We start from the raw sequence: 18,885 nt of genomic DNA, 5'->3' as shown, positions 1-18,885 counted from the left end.
TTTTGTAACCATTTGGTTAGAAACTGGTTGGAAAAGTAGAATATAATGATCCGCACAAATACGCCTCGAAATTGCATGGTTTTCTTTATACTTGCATGGTTTTCAAAAACTTGACTCCACAAAATGACAAATATAAGGAAAACCATCATGATGTTCGACTTTAAAAACATCTTTCCAACCATCATGACGATACATTTTATAGCAAACGGTTTTCAAACGCATTTTCCTAGACCAACTCCACCAATCCAAGGCAATGTGTCCCTTAAATGTGGAGACAGATTACTCCATTGATCTTGGAGAGGCTTCATTGTATTTGTACAGGTTCGCTACACTGCATTGAACATGACTGCATTCAGAGTGCTTAATGACTTAATTAGCTTTTTTTTTTATGGGGTGAAAGCTGTATTGAATGTGTGGAAGAGGATGATGCATATTTTGAGATGTGACTTTATAATTGAGTCACGCCCTTGTAAGGTCTGTGTCAGTGATGATTGTGTTTGTATAGCATCGCAAATTTTATGCAAAAGAAAATGTAGTACTATACACTGTATAAAAAATACGCAGATCGTGTACATTGTAACTACATTATGTATTAGCCGCTCTGTGTACATCTACGGGGAAGGCGCTTTACAACTTAATTAATGTTTAACGACTTCATGTACATACACATATACAAATGATCATTTTTGTTAAAGCCTGCTCAGCATCTGGACAAGGTGAGAAGACAATGAAGAAATTTCAGTTTTAGATGTGGGGCAAAAACCTCAGAGAATTGTTCCAGGGAAAACCCATGTGCAGTCAAGTAGGGACTGAAATTTAACCAAATCCACATAATAGTTCCCCCCGGTAGGATTCGAACCAGGGTCCCAGAGATGGAATGCGAGGCAAGCTTACACCTCTACATTGTATGCCAATCGGACTTCAGTACAATTATTAAATTTGTTAAAATTGTAGATCACACCCTTAATCTTTCTTTAAAACCTACACATGTAATACACTCCCAAGCTGCTTTTAAGGGTTTGGGTACTTTTTGTAGGACACAAAACACAATGTTCACAGATATACATCAAACTTACACAGTTTGAAGATAAAGATGGTAGAAAGCTTCCCTTAAAATATTACTTGCTGAGGTGCTGTAGTTTTTGAGAAATGAGTAAAACAAGTCACAACAAAATGTTTTGTCTCTAATAAGAAGACATTGTTTTACTCATTATTCAAAAACTACAGCACCTCAGCTAGTAATATTTTAAAGTAAGCTTTCCTTCAAACGGTTTAAGATTATTGTAAATCTGTGGACATTAATACCATCTCAGCCTTTGCAGGCTCCAATTTGTACACCTGGGGTAAGAGAAGCAATTATGGTTAAGTGCCTTGTTGCTGAAGGACACCTCAGAAGCGTAATTTCCAAGAATCGAACCCACACTCTAATGACTCAGCCATCTGGGCCCAATTTCATAGACCTGCTTAAGCACAAAATTTTGCTTAATCAAAAAAATCCTTGCTTAGTCAAATCAGATTACCAGCCAAGACTCCACTCAAAAGTAAACAACAGCTAATATACCAGTCACAAGCAATGTATATGGCATGAAATTTTTGCTAGTAACATGTGTAAAATAAGCAAGCTAATTTCGTGCTTAAGCAAACTTTTTGCTTAAGCAGCTCTATGTAATTGGCCTCAGTACTTGAGTCTGATGGTTTGCTGCACTAGACCATGTAGACCGCTCGGCCAGACGTGCCAGTATCGGTAACTACTCAAAATTGTCTGACTCAAATTAACATTCAGCGAGTGCAAAACACAGTCTAAACATTTTCTTTACAGATTTGCTGACTGAAATTGTTCCCTGCATGGCAATTGATACAGTGGGTACACAGAAGACTCTTTTCAGTGTCTAGAAATGTTGAACCTCTTCCATGCAAAAGACAAAAGCCGGGCAAATTAAAACAGAAATGATTTTTTTTTTTATTATTCAGGTGGTGGGGGTGGAGGTGGGGGGGGGGGGGGGTTGTACTCTTAAATACAGAATAATTCAACCAAAGGCTTTAAGTGTGTAATTGCAAAAAAATACTGTACACGCAGGTGTGCGGAGCTACAAATGTAATTAGGCCGACGTCTTTGGATAAGTAATCCTACATATAGTGTTTGTAATATGTCTATGTGTGTCTCGTAATCATCCGATACTCAATGAACCATGGGTGGATGGCACCTTTCATTGCTTGGTCACTTTCTGTAGTCAGGTAACCATCAACCATGAACGCTGATAAACTGACTGTAATGTAATGTAGACTCATCAGGGCCCAATTTCATGGTTCTGCTTACCGCCAAATTCTGCGCTTATGATCACCATTCTCTGCAAGCAGTGAATACTGTTTAACAAATTTGTTTGCTGAGCAAAAACTAGTGGGGCACCAGTCGTAACAATGTAAACATCATGGAATGTTGGCTGTTAACCTGTTTTCGCTAAGCAAGATTTTTCTGTGCTAAGCAGGTTTTTTTGCTTGCAGGCTATATGAAATTGGGCCCTGAAGTGACCACCATGGAGGTAATCAACGTATCTCCCTCCATGAAATACTTCCATCCACTTTTTGGGGGGTTGTGACTTTCATAGTTGGTACTTGGACATCATTGTGGCAGAAATGTCTTCCTCCAAATTAAAATCCCAGCCGGTTGTCTTTAAAAATAATTGGGCGGCCATTTAAATAAAGAAAAACAAAGTCCCTCCTTCCTGCAGGCTACTTAACATGATTTTGTATTATTTTGCATAATGACACGATGAGTGTATGTCAGTTGCATCTGTTGTTAACCATCAATCCACTTTCCAATCAGGCAAATTTCATTTCAAAACATGAGCGCGAAGTTCTTAATTGCAACTGATGAGAAGAACAGAGTATCCTGTACGTATAGCTTGGAATACAACAAACCAACCACGCATTAAGCGCTCCGGGCTTCTGTCGTCCTAGATATTGGAATATTGATTCTCTTTTAAATACTGTTTGTTTTTAAAAGGTTGGTCCTTCATGGTTGATGTGTGTACAATGATACTGCATTGTTACCATCGGTCAATATACCATTCTAGTTGTATTTAAATATGGAGGTGTTGACTTATTGCCTGTATACACACACAGCCAGCTTACAGCAAACAAACAATCACACATTGTTGGTAGAACATTGGGCTAACTAATTAAATTGGAAACTCTGAATAGGGTATTGATGATAGGTTTCAGTGAAATAGAAAACAACCATTAAATCGTCAGTGGACACTATTGGTAATTACTCAAAATAATTATTAGCCTTAATCCTTTTTTGGTAACGAGTAATAGGAAGCTGTTGATACTATAAAATAGTGTGAGAAACGGCTCCTTCTGAAGTAACGTAATTTTTGAGGAGAAGTAATTTTCCACGAATTTGATTTCGAGTAAAGAGACCTCAGAATTAGATTTTGAGGCCACGAAATCAAGCATCTGAGGGCTAGTGAAACGATTTTTTAGGGACTTTAAAGTTACTCAGCACCAACATTTTGCATGTTGTGAGATGTCTTGCCAAGCAATTGGGGATCAGGTTGCCTCGGGGGTTTCTTCCCCTGTCTTTCACCTCTGGGGACCCTGGTTTGACCGAATCCCACCTCAGACCTGAGCCTTGCACGTGGATTAGGTTTTAGGTCCCCAACTGATTTTACTCAGTACTTTCTCGAGCTCTGTAAATAAAATCTAAAGGCATGTTACTCAGGTGGGATTGGAACCCACAGTGTTTGCTATTCTACAACAGATGTCTCACCACTAGAGCACTTAAAAAAGGCCCCGTGGCTAGTGGCAGTTTGAATCCTAGCTATCTTATAGCTGTGCCAGGTAATGCAACAATTTAACGCTACAGTTGCATCGGGATGAAAAACACTCTTTTGGTTTTACTTGACCTGTATCTTGCTACATTATGTGCTTATTCATTGCTGTTGCAGAGACGCACAATGTAGTCTCTGCAGACATGCAGAACTTTACCAACTGTATAGAAGCAAGTGCAAAAAAGACTGATGACGTCTAACTTGAACATTCACCAAAATAAGCATGGCAAGGAAACGGCGCAGCAAGAAACGTGACCGAGACGAGATTGCTATTTGCCTTCCCCACTTATCCTGACCTACTTTCCCCAGTATGTCAACTAATTAGGACATTTAGGGATGAGGGATATACGGAGTGTGTGTTGTAATACCCTAGAGCCAGTCCAAGCTTAAATGCTCTCCACTTTACGCAATTTTTACTTTGGGGGCTTTGACTGGGTGTTTTTTTTTTAAAGATTTGTAGATTTGATTTTCAATAATCTTTTTTTTTTTTGGGGGGGGGGGGTAATTTTCTTTCATTAATGATTTGCCTGTTTAAAGAACAACTTAATCTTTTAGTAACAGTACACATGTGTTTCTCCCTAGTCAACATACAGTTCAATATCAGGCAAATATACATTGTATCCAAAAAAGGACATCAACCCTTAGAAATCTGAGAAATGCTAATGACAAAATCATTTATCTGATTCAATTGTTTGTTTTGATTTCTATTCAATGACATTTTTGCAGGAAGCTTCTTACCATTATCATTCTTCATAACAGCAAAAATTGAGTTAGTGTCATGATGTTTGAATCCTAGCAGAGTCTTTTGCAACGGAGGCAATTGCCTCAACGCCAATGCCTTGTGCCCTTCAAATGCTCCAGTATAAGTTTACAATTTCCTCATAGAGGTGGCAAGCAGAAACTACCTTGGTGCCCTTGCCCTTTCAAAAATGAAGTATACAGGATTGCAACAGCAAGAACAAGTAAATTTTTTAATGGAAATTCTTCCAAAAAAAATTGAGTGGGGGGGGGGGGGTCATTTACCTAAGTAACTATGACCCTACTTTTTATATACTGTTTGTTCTCAGCATGTTTAAAGTACTTAATCTCTCTATCTGACTCATTAACTTTTTTGTTCTTCCTTTTCCAGACGGCTCGTCGACAAGCTAGACAACATGAAGAAGAACGCACTGGGTAACGGCTCAGGCAAATGCGTCTTGTGTGGAGATGAGTTCGGCCTTCTTGGTGCCTCTCCGCTGTCCTGTCACGACTGCTATAAGGTGCTTAGAATGGTTGCTATGGCAATTTGTGTGTCCTTAATCAGAAAATCGTGCTTTTGTGCAGTCAGAGTAAATTTAGTGGAGACAGAAGGGGAGGGTGTTGGGTGATAAAGCACTTGACAAACATTGGTAACTCGGGCCTGGATGGTTCGTTTTGGAAAGGGCAAGAGCACCAAGGCATTTTTTGATTGGTAAAGGGCACCCTGTGAGGAAATTGTAAATTTCCACTGGAGCATTTCAAAGGCATCAAGGCAATGACCAATGTGCATGGAGGCAATCGCCTTCATTGATTCTGTGAATTATCTGGTAACTGTTAAAGAACAGGGCTCAATGTCATAGAGCTGCTGAAGCAAAATTAAGCTCACAGGAATACGTTTACCAGCCAAAATACCATGAGCCTTGCACCATCTTTGACTAGTATTGTGCTAATTTTTGCTAAGCACAAAACTGGTTACCTTCAAAAACCTTGTCAAAAATTCCTACTTGGTTTCTGTTTTTTTTAATTATTTTTTTTTCTTTTTTTTTTTGATTATTTTACCAGGGAAGTATTTTTATCAAATGGTAGCAAAAGCTTACATCATGTATTGCAAGTCGGCCCTTGTTTATAAACGTATATTAAACAAACCTCTTTGCCTCTAAATTACACTTTGTATAGCTGCATTTAACGGCTCACAGTCCCAAAAAAAGTTGTAGTTGTGGTAGCCAGGAAAAAAAAATTCATTACATAAAAGGGTGTAAAATACAGCACTTTAGGGAAAATTTGACGAGTCTCATTTTTACGCGTATGTGCTTGGCTGTTGTCAATACTTGACAAGTGGGATGTTTTTTTCATTGGTCGGTGGTTTGAGGAGAGAGAGAGAGTTTCTCATGTTAGGTTCTACTACACTTTGCAAAGGTGTAAAGTTCCATGAAATTTGTGTAATAACAAGTCGTGCTGGCAAGATTTGTGTCATGAAATAATCAAGTTCCAGTTTAAAGTGGTTCGGGGTGGTGTCGGGAGGGGGGGGGGGGGCTGATGATCCCAAAATGCCAACTGCACTGTCCAGTCTTGTTTCTTTCATGTATATTCAAGGTAATGTACATGTACGCACATTGGTTGCCGTGGTGATATTGATGTCATTCAACAGTGATGTATGAGTAACGTTGCTCGGAGGGACGGAGGGTTGGTGTCCCGAGATGAAATCTCAACCTTCGTTGTTTTTCCACCGAGATGAAACTTTCAGTGTATCAGCACAATCAATATGCCATGCATCATACATGTGTGTGTGCGTGTGTGTTTGGTACACGTACTGTGTAAACTGCCATGTTCAGTCCTGCAAATGGTTGCCTGTAATCAGCAGACCTTATAATCATGCACTTTAAAGGAACAGTGTACCGTATGTACCTTTGGTTTTTGCAGCCGTTTGATTGTTCTAATCCTCTATAAATGTAGATGTACATTGCATACAATACAACTAACCTGTGAAAATTTCATCTCAAAAGATGGTCGCATTCCAAAAATCTGGATCAATATGTTGCAGAAGAATAACCCTGTATTTTTTTTTTTTTTTTGGGGGGGGGGGGGCACAAAACTGTAGGGCCTGTAGTTCAAAATGTTTACTGGACCAGAATTTATTTTACATATGACCAGATATGCCAAGATACGCGCACGCATGTCTGACCTTACTTGTCGGACCTTTGTTGCGTTGTGATTGGTCTATATGCAATGGGGCGGAGCCTAGTTGATCGGTCTACTGAATAGAGGTGCAGGAAGGCAGAAAATATTTTTAACAAGTGTCTGCGTAGCAGAAATGAGTGGGATACCAGTCACAAGTTGTATGTGACAAGTAGTATATAGTTTAACCAGTAAACTTATTCTGGTAAGCAAAATTTTGTTGTGCTTAGCTAGTTGTTATCTCCAGAAGACGATCAGAGCATACTGATCGAAACGTCGAGTTGAAACCAAGAGTTCTTTTCAGAACCACCCCAACTCATTAGAGAGAGTCATTACATGGTGTTACCACAAACCTTTCCATATCGTTTTTCCACCATGCAAAGTTTCAAATCCTACGTAGCTAGTTGTTGTTGGGCCTTGATGCTACTATCGCAACTGACCTGCTTTCAAGCCCAGCTTTAACAAGTGCGATGAATTATGAAGTGGGTTTCGCATCTCTTCTGTATGAAACATCAGTATCTATATATTCCAGATGTGATAAATTTCACATAATGCATGTTGCTCATCATACATGTATGTGACAAATTTGGCACGGAATGTAAATCTTCATGAATGCGGTTTGTCTGTGTCATTTGCTAGCTCCGAGAGCGGGCAGGCGTTGATTAAAAATATCAATCATGCATAAAGTATCTACAGTATACATGTATGCACAGAGTATGTGTAGAAGGCGGACTTAAAGTTTCCCTGCCTGCCATTTACTCTTGTTTATTAGGGTGGCACGGTTGGCTTGTGCGTAAAGCGCGCGCTCGTGGAAATACGGAAAATATAGCGTGTCTGCAACCCATATCCAACTTGGCCTTCGGCCTCGTTGCATATGGGACGCAGACGCGCTATATTTTTTCCGTATTCCACTCGCGCTTGTGTGATAACTTAGAAGAATATTGGGCGTTTCTTATGCGCCATGTCTTTCAATGATGACACTCCTGGCGCAAAAACAAGAACTCTGCTATTACACAAAGACAACCAAAGTTTGAAAGCTATGGTTTCCGAAATAGATATGTTTTGAGAATGCTTTGAGTATTGTTTGAATTGGAAACAAGTATGTAAAAACAGTCATACATAATTTACAAGAAGGTATCATAGTTTTTTCAAATCACATGTTGATTACTGAAACTGGCTAAATGATGTCAATTATTTGCTTATTTTTAGGCGGTATGCACAAAATGTGGAGTGGACACAACAAACAGTTTTAAGCAGCCAATTTTGTTATGCAAGATATGCAGTGAAACGAGAGAGGTAAGGAATCAATCAATCAATTGGAGGGAATTGATCTGGTGCCAAAATCAACCAAATTGTTCAAAGGCTCTCAAGACAGTTGGATGAAATTAATTACAATACACTTGTTGGAAAAGATAACATTTTTGAGAAGTTTCTTGAAAATGTGCGTAGTGTTAGCATCCTTGATGTGATTTGGAATATGCCTCTCTTAATATTTATGCATGAGTACGTCACAATTCTAACCCAAAATGAAGCCAAAGGTGCAGCCACTGCAAGCGGTAGCGAATGTGCGCCTATAGCCTCATTTTGGTACAAATTATTACGTTAGCAATGGATTATTCAGGCATGCAACTTTTCAGCTGATCAGCTGATTTCCTTCTTTTTTTTTTTCAAAAGAGTGCCCTAGAAAACTGGAAAACTCTGTACAAAACATAAGTGCGTTCGGCCATTTCCTCTTTTTTTTTTTTCAATTAGAAAGTTGCATGTCTGATTAAAGAGGAGAAAACAAATACAAGTGGGAAATGCTGAGTTTGAAGTGTGGGAATAAACAAACCCAAAAAGAGAAACCTCGGCCCCCAAAAAAATTAGTGGGCACTCCCTGCATTTGTGTAATTTATGGGGTTACTCCCTCACTTTAAAGTGGTTTTCTGTCTTTGGTCTGGTGTAGTTATGGAAGAGGTCTGGAGCGTGGTTTTTCAAAAGCCTTCCAAAGTACGTCATTCCAGAGAAGAAGATGGATCAGTCTAGATTCCTGGCAAGGAGAATTGAAACGAGGAAGTCAGGAAGGAAGTCCACAACAGGTAGAGTCACTAACACATGGAATAAAGGTAAAGGTAAGATATCAAACCAATAGTTTTTTGCATCGAGATAAAGAATGTGATTTGTTTTTATACCCTTACATCGTTGTATACTAAAGACACTGGACACTATTGGTAACTGTCAAAGACCAATCTTCTCACTTGGTGTATCTCAACATATGCATAAAATAACAAACCTGTGAAAATTTGAGCTCAATATAAGCTGCAATGTAATAATGAAAGAAAAAACACCCTTGTCACACGAAGTTGTGTGCTTTTAGATGCTTGATTTCGAGACCTCAAATTCTAAATCTGAGGTCTCGAAATCAAACTCGTGGAAAGTTACTTCTTTCTCAAAAACTATGTAACTTCAGAGGGAGCCGTTTCTCACAATGTTTTATACTATCAACCTCTCCCCATTACTCGTCACCAAGTAAAGTTTTATGCCAATAATTATTTTTGAGTAATAATTATTGAGTTAATTATAATTAATTAATTATAATTATTGAGTAATTACCAATAGTGTCCACTGCCTTTGAGCACTGTATACTAAGTGCTTTCTCGAGTTCTGTGAAAAAATAAATAAATAAATAAATCCTCGGTGGTCTGGTGGTGAGACACCTGCTCTTCCAATGCAAAGGCTGTGGGTTTGAATCCCACCGGAGCGATTTGGGTGAACCCTCCCTCCTTTAGTTACCCTACTGCTAATAAGCTAGACTGCACATTGCTAAGGTTGTTTTTGAAAAAGTCTACATTTATGGACCAGGCCTGATACTTGCCTTGATGCCCTTAAAATGTTCCTTGAAATGTCCTTGCCCTTTAAAAAAACAAAGCGTACAGGCCTGACGGACCATGCTCCTACTGCCACCCACCTCTTCCCCTCATGCAAGTAGTTGATGCCAAAGTCTGTTTTGATCCTCAACTCTACATCTTAAAGTTACCAGGTATTTTCAGCCAAGTTCTCATGATGGTTGTCATTTGTTTACAAACCACTTGACTATCCAGCATCACCGCTGCTTCACTCGAAGAACATTTGTCATCCTGTTTGGGTTGCTTCTTTTGAAAAAGCTTCTCAGACAGAAAAAGCGATTTGACTAAAAAATAAGATGGACCCTGGACACACACACTTGATCCTGAAATGATAACGTCTACTTCCTTAATGTCCCACCCACACCTCGTTGAAGGGGGATACCGACCGATCATGTTGCAATGCTTCTAAGCTTTTTGCATCTTTAATGCGTTGTTTTGACGCTAACTGTTTTTGTGTGAGGGATGTTTGTATTATGTGAACAGCGCACATCAACCATGCGGATTAAGAACTGAAGAGAAAGGATGATGCATTAGTCGCATTAAAGGCACTGGACACTATTGATATAGTACTCAAAATAGTTGTTAGCATGGAAACTTACTTGGTAACGAGCAAAGGAGAGCTGTTCATAGTATTTTTATACTATCAACAGCTCTCCATAGCTCTCCATTGCATTGTGAGAAACGGCTCCCTCTGAAGTAACGTAGTTTTTTAGAAAGAGGTAATTTCTCACTCAAACATTGAGACTTCAGGCCTGGGGAAGCCTCTTTTAGGCATCCGAAAGCACACAAATTATGTGCAACAAGTTTTTCTTTTCCTTTCATTATTCTCTTGTAACGTCGGATATATTGACAAAATATGGGGGCTGCCAACATAATCGCGTAGGGCTAGATCACGTATGTGATGTAGCTCAATACCTAGAGCACCGGAACGTCCGGAGGTCGCAGGTTCAAATCCTGCTCTAGTAAATTGTTTTTGTTCAATTTAATCATTTTTAAAAAGATTTTTAACCGCAGTCAGTTTCCCGTTACATTAAAAAAAAAAAAAACTCATCTTTAACCATTGTTGAATCAGAAAAGTGGTGTGACTGTGTATTTGCCGCGATGATGCGCTCGACCAACTCAAGTGGAAATCATTGCTGGATGTTTACACTCCGGACGTGGAATCCCTGTCGCTGTTTACGTACAGACAAATTAAATTGATTCTGTTCGCTGATATTTAATGTCGGTTTGATAACGAAAACAGCAAGTGTTAAAAGCAAAAGTGTTGATGAAATCTGAATCAAAGGGTCGCAAGTAAGATAATTTTTTTTTTTTTTAAATACATGTAATGTTTATTCATATGCATTGAGATCACAGTTATATATTTTTATATCCAATAAATCATTTTTTAATATGTATACAAACAAATTCCAAATAAATTAATTTTTACAAATCTGGTATCAAATAAAAGAGAATAAATCTATACCAAAATCTTACTTTTGAAGGTTGGGTCAAGATTTTGGGTTTCACCAGAGCCACTCAGTGTGTGAGTGATATACATATATTGGTTTGCTGTTATAAGAAGAAACTATAAATAATTAGTAAACTTGCAGGTACAACCATGTGTAAATCTCTTTTTGAGTGAGTGTTGGCTCTGAGAAGAGCCGGTTTGGTCTTGACGTTTCAAACAGTATACTCTGCTAGTCTTCATGGTTTGCTGTTATTCATAAATTCTAACTTGTTTCTTGTATTGCGTTACTTGGACTTAAAGGCACTGGACACCTTTGGTAATTGTCAAAGACCAAACTTCTCACTTGGTGTAATATGCATAAAATAACGAACCTGTGAAAATTTGAACTCAATTGGTCGTCGAAGATGCAAGAGAATAATGGAAGAAAAAACACCCTTGTTACACAAGTTTTGTGCTTTTAGACGCCTTCAAATTCAATTAAAATACTTTAGGGAAAAGTTACTTCTTTCTAAAAAAAACTACTTTACTTCAGAGGGAGCCGTTTCTCACAATGTTTTATACTAGCAACAGCTCTCCATTTCTCATAACCAAGTAAGTTTTTATGCTAACAATTATTTTGAGTAATTACCAATAGTGTCCAGTGCCTTTTTAATACAATTGTCTTCACGGTAAAGGTGAATTTCGGAATAACTTTGGAAACTGACCTCGATGTAGGTAAATTATCAAGAGACTCAAACAATGGCTGATAGTAGAGAAAGCTCGCCCCGGTTCCTTAATCGAATGAACTTCCCCTTCGTTGATTGAACGTGTGCACGCTGATGGGAAGAGTGCCCCAGTCATCAGATAATGAAAGAGCCATCAGGGCAACCCGGCTAACTAAATCAGTGACATTTGCTTTTGACGGTCGCCAGCATCTGCTCCGTATGTTCCTATAGATACTACCATGCACTAAGGAATCAAACAGCCCCAAACTCACAAAATAATAAAATAAACTAGTAGTATTATTAGAATTACAAACACAAGGTGTTCGGGTTGTGTGAATAGCATGTAAACTGTATTAACTGTTAAATATACAAACAAAAACTGAAATTAGATTTGAGAAAAACTCATGATGGCTGAGGTATATTTGTACAACTTAGAGGAAAAAACAAGATGACTGAGGTATATTGATACAAATAGTAGAAAATCTCAAGATAATACAAATACAGTAGGACAAAAACTCAAGATGGTTGAGGCATATTGGTAGAAATAGGAGAAAACCCAAACGTCTGCTCCAGGGATGAAAAATATTGATGCAAATTACAAAACAGATTTCAGAGCTAGATACCAATTGTGTTTATTCGTTTATCACATTTTGTGGGTGACTTGAAAAATGACATCCAAATCTGAATAATTGTCAGGTTGCGGATGAGTCCGTTCAACTATATTAATGCAGCGGTACTTTGTGCAAATATGCTTTGCTCAATTCTGCCTTGACGTTGTATCTTGCAATCTTTTTAATGTTTTCCTTTTGATTTAGATATTTGTACAGTGAATGTAAGGCAACGTGTTAGCTAGCGAGCCGTGCACGCCGTGTTAGCACGGCCAGTTGGGCTGAAAACACGAGCAAAATTTTGGTGCACGGCTTGGTTGAAGCCGTGCTGTCTAATAATTTCAGTGACAATTACTGAACTTCTTGGGAATCTTTTATTATTTTGTTGTTGTTGAACAGTTTAAAGCCATTATACACTTTCGGTAAACAGTATTGTCCAAGTCCCACACTTCGTGTATCACAACTTATATATAAAATAACAAACCTGTGAAAATTTAGGCTCACTCGGTCATCAGAGTCGGGAGAAAATAACGGGAAAACCCACTCTTGTTTCCGCACGTTTCGCCGTGTCATGACATGCGTTTAAAATAAATCCGTAATTCTCGCTATCGAGAATTGATATTGTTTAAATGTTTTCTCAAAAAGTAAAGCATTTCATGGAATAATATTTCAAGAGAAGTCTTTCACCATTACCTTCTGTAAACCCTGTAAATTATTTGTAAATCTGTGAACTTTTTTTTTTTCCCTGTACCGAAAGTGTATAATGGCTTTAAAAAAAGCAGTGAGTAAAATTAAGTTTGGTTTTACCAGATTTCCTTCTTCTTTTTGAATCAAAATTTCAACGACGCAAGCATAAAACAATCACTCGAAGCCTCGAAGTTGCCTCGAAAACGCTGATGTAAGGCGTTACCAAAAACAATCTTTTTGAACCTGTAAACATGCTAAAAAAAGAGGGTTGGTGGGTAGGAAAAACAATTTCATTTTAAGAGAAATGTTTATAATGGCACATCAAGAACAAAACGTGAAAATGACAGGCCGAGGATGGGGATTTAAAGGAAATCTTAAATTTTTGTGCAACCATGTCTTGAAAGTTTGAGCTCTAGTATGGAATTTGATGCGGTTATATGCTTGTTTGATAAAGATTGAGTTTGGTTTTGACCTGTCAAATAAAATCCCCATTTAGAAAAAAGTACTAGTGATGAACACTGTATCCATCATAACATTAACATGAACTTGTTATTTTACATTCCAATCACAATTTCCAGTTTTTTTCTTTCCCCATTACCGTGCTTCAAAGCTTGTCTTACATCCAATGTTCATCATCAGTGTATACCTGATGTACAAAGGTGTTCCGTTGATCAAGCCCCGGGCTTTCTTTGAACACCCACCCCTATGAGGGTATCATTTACATGCGATCAAGAGATACACAATTGTGCATACACGTATGTACACATACACGGTACTGCCAATGCCATTGCGTACATGGTTTATGTATTTTTTAGTTGTTTTTTTCCCCCATAACCGTGTTTCAAAGCATGTCTTGAATCCAATGTTCATCAGTGTAAAACCTGATGAACATAGGTGTTCCGTCGTCAAGCCCCGGGCTTTCTTTGAACACCCACCCCTATGAGGGTATCATTTACATGCGATCAAGAGACACACAAGTGCATTATGTGTACAAATATACATAGTGTCCTGCCATTGCTAGTCTGGTATTGTACATTGTACGTGTACGTAAATATGATTTACATGTAGTTGCTGTGGCTGTCAATCCGATAAGCATATTGCATTTGCAACTAGCATCGCTGTTGTGATATCATGTTACACATTTGCATGAAATAAAGAGAGCATGTACAGTGTACATTACTTTGTGCACACAGTCCCGATTCAGATCTAGTTTACCCTGAAACACACCGAGACAGTTTCAAAACAACCAGTGAAAAACAGATCAAACATTGGGTTTTTTTAACCTTACCGTTTGTAAAACTGGAGCATTTTGGACCAAATTTGTTGAAGTTATGGCCAAAGGATGCTGAAGCGAAACGAGGTCTTCGGAATTTCGTTTTTACTTGGACTCATGGTGTTTATCTGTGGTTTACGCGCCCTAGGAACATTATAATTTGTTTAACTTGATAATGTTGTGAAGTTGGTAATTTGGGTCATTGAGTTATCTTTAGTTTATGTTTTGTCACAGAACTTTGTGCATTGTTGATGTTTCCATGATTTTACCTTATGAACATAGGAAGAAAATGCCCTGGAATGTACAAGTTTACTCATTTTGTAAACTATGTTACAGGGTCTACATCCATGTATACTCAGTACTTTTCAGAGTCCTGTGAAAAGAAAAAAAAAACCATAGGCATGTTACTCAGGTGGGGGATTCGAACCCAGAAATATGGTTGCAAAAGCCATTATTATTATCATTTATTGATGATCATTTGAAGTCTTTAGACCGATGTTGCATCTCCCTTTAACAGGATTATATCTCCCCAATGCAATTTAAGGACATGTCGGCAAACATTACCCCCCCCCCCCTTCCCTACCCTCCCTCCCCCGTAGCGCACAATGGCAAAGTGCATTAGGGGCTCCACAGCTCACCCACACCTCGCTAAGCGCTTACAGTGTAGCTGGGACTTTACACTCCAGTGCCCCTAATCCCTGCAGAGGCTTCGCAGGGTTCTGCGATACTTATCATTCTATGCAATCATTCAGGCAAACCACCCCAGGGGCTTGTATTTTTTAAAGTGAAGAGGTTGTGAAACATCGTTGTTGTTTTGGGTTTTTTGAGAGAGTAAATTTCCCTTGTGTGTTCCATTTTCCAAGAAATCCACCACTTGAGAGAGCAACCTGTGAAAATGGCATCAGTTTTGGTCGCTAGAATTTCAATAATGTTTACAAGAAGGGATGACAAATTTTAGACTTTTATCTGATGTCAAGTAATCTATTCAATTTAATTCATTCAAATACAAATTTATTTCTACATGTATACTTCCATAAAAAATATCAACAATTACATGTATTACGGAGTAAAGCAAAAATATCATTAAAGGGAAGGTACACGTTTGGTAATTGTCGAAGACCAGTCTTCTCATTTGGTGTATCCCAACATAAGCATAAAATAACAAGCCTGTGAAAATTTGAGCTAAATTGGTCATCAAAGTTGCAAGATTTTCTAAAGCAAAACCGACATTTTGCAACCTAAACATTGAGCTGCAAAAGTCAACAATACTTAACCATGTGGGCAGATTGTGACAATTATAATAACAGAAACGCTTTTAGCATAAATCAATGTAGGTGAAAATGGCATTATTTAAATGTACAAAATGATATGGTCTGGCATCCAATTCAATTCCCACAGAACATTACTACAATAATATGCACATCAGTCCTTGAGCAAGTGTGATTACATTTTACAAAATAAATCAGAGATTTATCAATTTATACGTAACGGAAATAAATAGTCTCTCGCAAAGGCTCATTTCTGGGAATAGTGTCATTTACTCTATAAATCTCCGAGCAAGTAAAAATTTATTGTCAAATGTGATTTATTTGTGAAAGTAAATTCTTTTGTTACAACCACTGAAGCATGCAACCTTTTTAAACAGTAACACTATCACTATCATTATACCTGCAGGCCTCGGTACAGGAAGCTGTCTCTAGACATTATTGCAAATGTATTCGCTCTTGCTTCCAGACTGACTATGTGTAATTCCTATGGGAAACTAGATGGATACCAGATCGTATTATTTTGCACTTTCAAATAATGACATTTTCACTTTTCATTGATTTACACGTATGATAGGTTTTTTTAATGGACCTATACATTTGGGTGTATCCCTATTTACACTTTAGCAAAGAAGATACAACTTCTTAGCCGATTGGTTGATTTTCATTTTTATTTGTGAAGGTCGTCTTTTGCAACCTTCAGTGGGCGTATAGATTACTCTAATGTAAGTGTTGTTTGCATTTGTTACTTTCTAAAAAAAAAAGCAAAAATTCAACATGTCCCAAGAACTTTTCTGTAAATCCAAGGCTTAAATAATGCCCAGAACCTTAAATGCTTTGTCTTAGACTTGTGGAAAATATTGTGTTCTGTTCCTTCGAACGGCGGCCTTGCATGGTTGTAATGTTAGTGTCCAGCTCTAGTCTTTGGGGAAATCATCTGAGATGTCCCTGAGACGGGCAGCTTGAGATCGTAGTCGCATCCTCTCTGTCTTCAGTACCTTCTCCTCCGGCGCATATATTTTTCTTCTTAAACTTACAAACCTGTAGAAGTTTGAGATTGATCGGACATCTGCCGTCAATTTCACAAAACTCTTCCTAACTTAGGATTAATCTTAGGACTTAAGGACGAGTTCAGTTCCATATCCGAAGACATTTTGCATGACATCAGTTTAAAAAAAGTTCCAAACAGGAATTTAGTTTTATAAAAAAAAAAAATGACATTTCAGATTGAAATAATTCAAGGGATGTTTTCTACTATCATCATCATTAGAGTTTTATACGTTTTTTCTTACCAATTCAGTAATGTTCCTTTAAATAAGTTGGGGAAAAAACCCCACATCAAATCTAAAAATTATTTAGGGATGATGGTTGTTCATTTTTTCATCATAAATGGTTATCATGGACAGATTACTAAATGAATAAAATACGGGATGACAGAGATTATAGACAAACAGGAAGTGCGACAGATGAGTAGCTGTCAATAGATTACTCATTGGGGGGGGGGGGATGTTCGTCGCCTTTGCATTCCTTGGTGAAAACAACTTCAATCTGTAAAGACTAATGGATGCTTGTTTGTTGTATATATATACATTTATTAGCAAAACGGGCTGTGAAGGGCTCAAGAGAAAGAGTTGTTTTTCGAGCTACAATAGAAAGTTTTTTTCAGAATAATATTTTTTTAGAAGGTGAACGAAACAGACTTTATGAGCAAAAGCAACAAACAAGTGTCAAATTTTTCTGGGAATTATGTAGGCATGGCTAATATTGTTGATTTTTTTCACAAATTTTCTTTTGAACAGGGCCTGAAAAAATAATATAAAACAAAAATTTGTTTTATTTCAGAAACAGAGATACTATGTGAACATTAAACATTTGAAAAATGTCAATTCAAATCTCTTCTCAAAACTAATCTTGTTTCACAGGTTTTCAAGGACAATATTGGTTGTTTTTTTTGGTCTTTTTTTTAATGCGCCTTTAACACTGCCCAGCTTGATGGATAAGTGCGCATTACAAGTCTTTGTTATTGTATTGTTATTATTATTAATTGAACACATGACCTTTACTTGTTCTCTTTTAGTGGAGTGGAAGCAGGTTAGATCTTCTTGCAGCCATTTGCGGCCACTACAAGGCATTTTGGTATAAGCCGTTTCAATCTGCTATAGTCTCTAGACTGAAGAGGAGACTACTACCCTGTATCAGGGCTTAAAGGGTCTGGGTTTTCTTTTTAACACAAAACAAAATGTTCTAGGATTTACATTGAACTTACACCATTTGATGGTAGAATTGCTTATGTACCTTAAAGTATTACTTGCTGAAGTGCTGTAGTTTTTTGAGAAGATAGTAAAACAATGTCACAAAAATTTGTTTTACATGCTAAAATAATTTTTGTGACTTGTTTTACTCATTTCTCAAAAACTACAGCACATCAGCAAGTAATATTTACAGGGAAGCTTTCTGCTATCATTATCTGCAAACTGTGTGAGTTTGATGTAAATATGTGGACGTTGTGTTTTGTGTCCTACAAAAAGTACCCAGACCCTTTAAACTATAAAGTCCAAATTGTAAAAACAAATATGAACACAGTCCTTTCTTTCTACTTTGTCTCCACTCTTGTGCAGTTGAAGACAGCGAAAGCGAGTCGGAATCATCAAGCTCAGATGATGAAGTCAGTATCGGACGCAAGAGGAAACCAAAGAGGGAACATAACACAGGTAAGTTACAGAATAAAATATAAAGGACCTTGCCGATAAATGCCCTTTTTATTTAGAAGCGTTAAAATGTTGGAGAATCTATCAAAAATTTGATCTCAGGCTCCATTTTGCAAAGCCTTAAAATGCAAGTGACACTTAATTGCTGTGCGTACGCATGCCTGCATTGATCAGGTATGAGATTTTTCAGTTTTTTGTCTGATTTTAGACTTTTGAAAAGTCTACCTGGTAATAAAAAATGCTGTACTTTTCTCCAAATTAAATAAGACATGCTCTTTGATCTACTTCTGTAGCACTGAGAATACTGCTCCTAAAAGCTCCTTGGAGTCTAGAACTCCAAAGGGTGATCAAAGATTGAAATGCCATTATTTCAATGTATCCCCTAAGATTTGAATCAAAGTTTCAGACTTTTGTGTCGGCAATGCCTCTCATCCCTGATTGATAATTGTACACTGATTACCGGTGTATTTATTGCAGTAGGCCTACGCGTAAATTAGCGCCAAGCATAAAGCTTGCGGTCCACACCTATGTTCAAACACATCTAGCCGTGTTTAAATCA

At 37.8% G+C, this 18,885-nt stretch overlaps 1 protein-coding gene across 3 annotated transcripts in view; it reads left to right on the top strand.

Moving 5' to 3' along the window:
• Positions 1-18,885, top strand: part of LOC117290429 (double C2-like domain-containing protein beta) — a 58,714-nt gene that overhangs the window by 11,866 nt on the left and 27,963 nt on the right. For 2 of the 3 annotated variants that reach the window (XM_033771840.1, XM_033771838.1), the window contains exons 4-7: positions 4,963-5,092; positions 7,956-8,042; positions 8,692-8,857; positions 18,237-18,329. In XM_033771840.1, coding sequence (XP_033627731.1) covers positions 4,963-5,092; positions 7,956-8,042; positions 8,692-8,857; positions 18,237-18,329 — 476 coding nt within the window. The remainder of the gene's footprint in view (positions 1-4,962; positions 5,093-7,955; positions 8,043-8,691; positions 8,858-18,236; positions 18,330-18,885) is intronic. The other variant, XM_033771839.1, reaches the window with a different exon arrangement.

This window comes from Asterias rubens, chromosome 5 (genome assembly GCF_902459465.1).
Source record: "Asterias rubens chromosome 5, eAstRub1.3, whole genome shotgun sequence".
Taxonomy (NCBI): Eukaryota; Metazoa; Echinodermata; class Asteroidea; order Forcipulatida; family Asteriidae; genus Asterias; species Asterias rubens.
The sequence above is the reverse complement of the archived record's forward strand: the minus strand, read 5'-3'. Positions and strand labels throughout refer to the sequence as shown.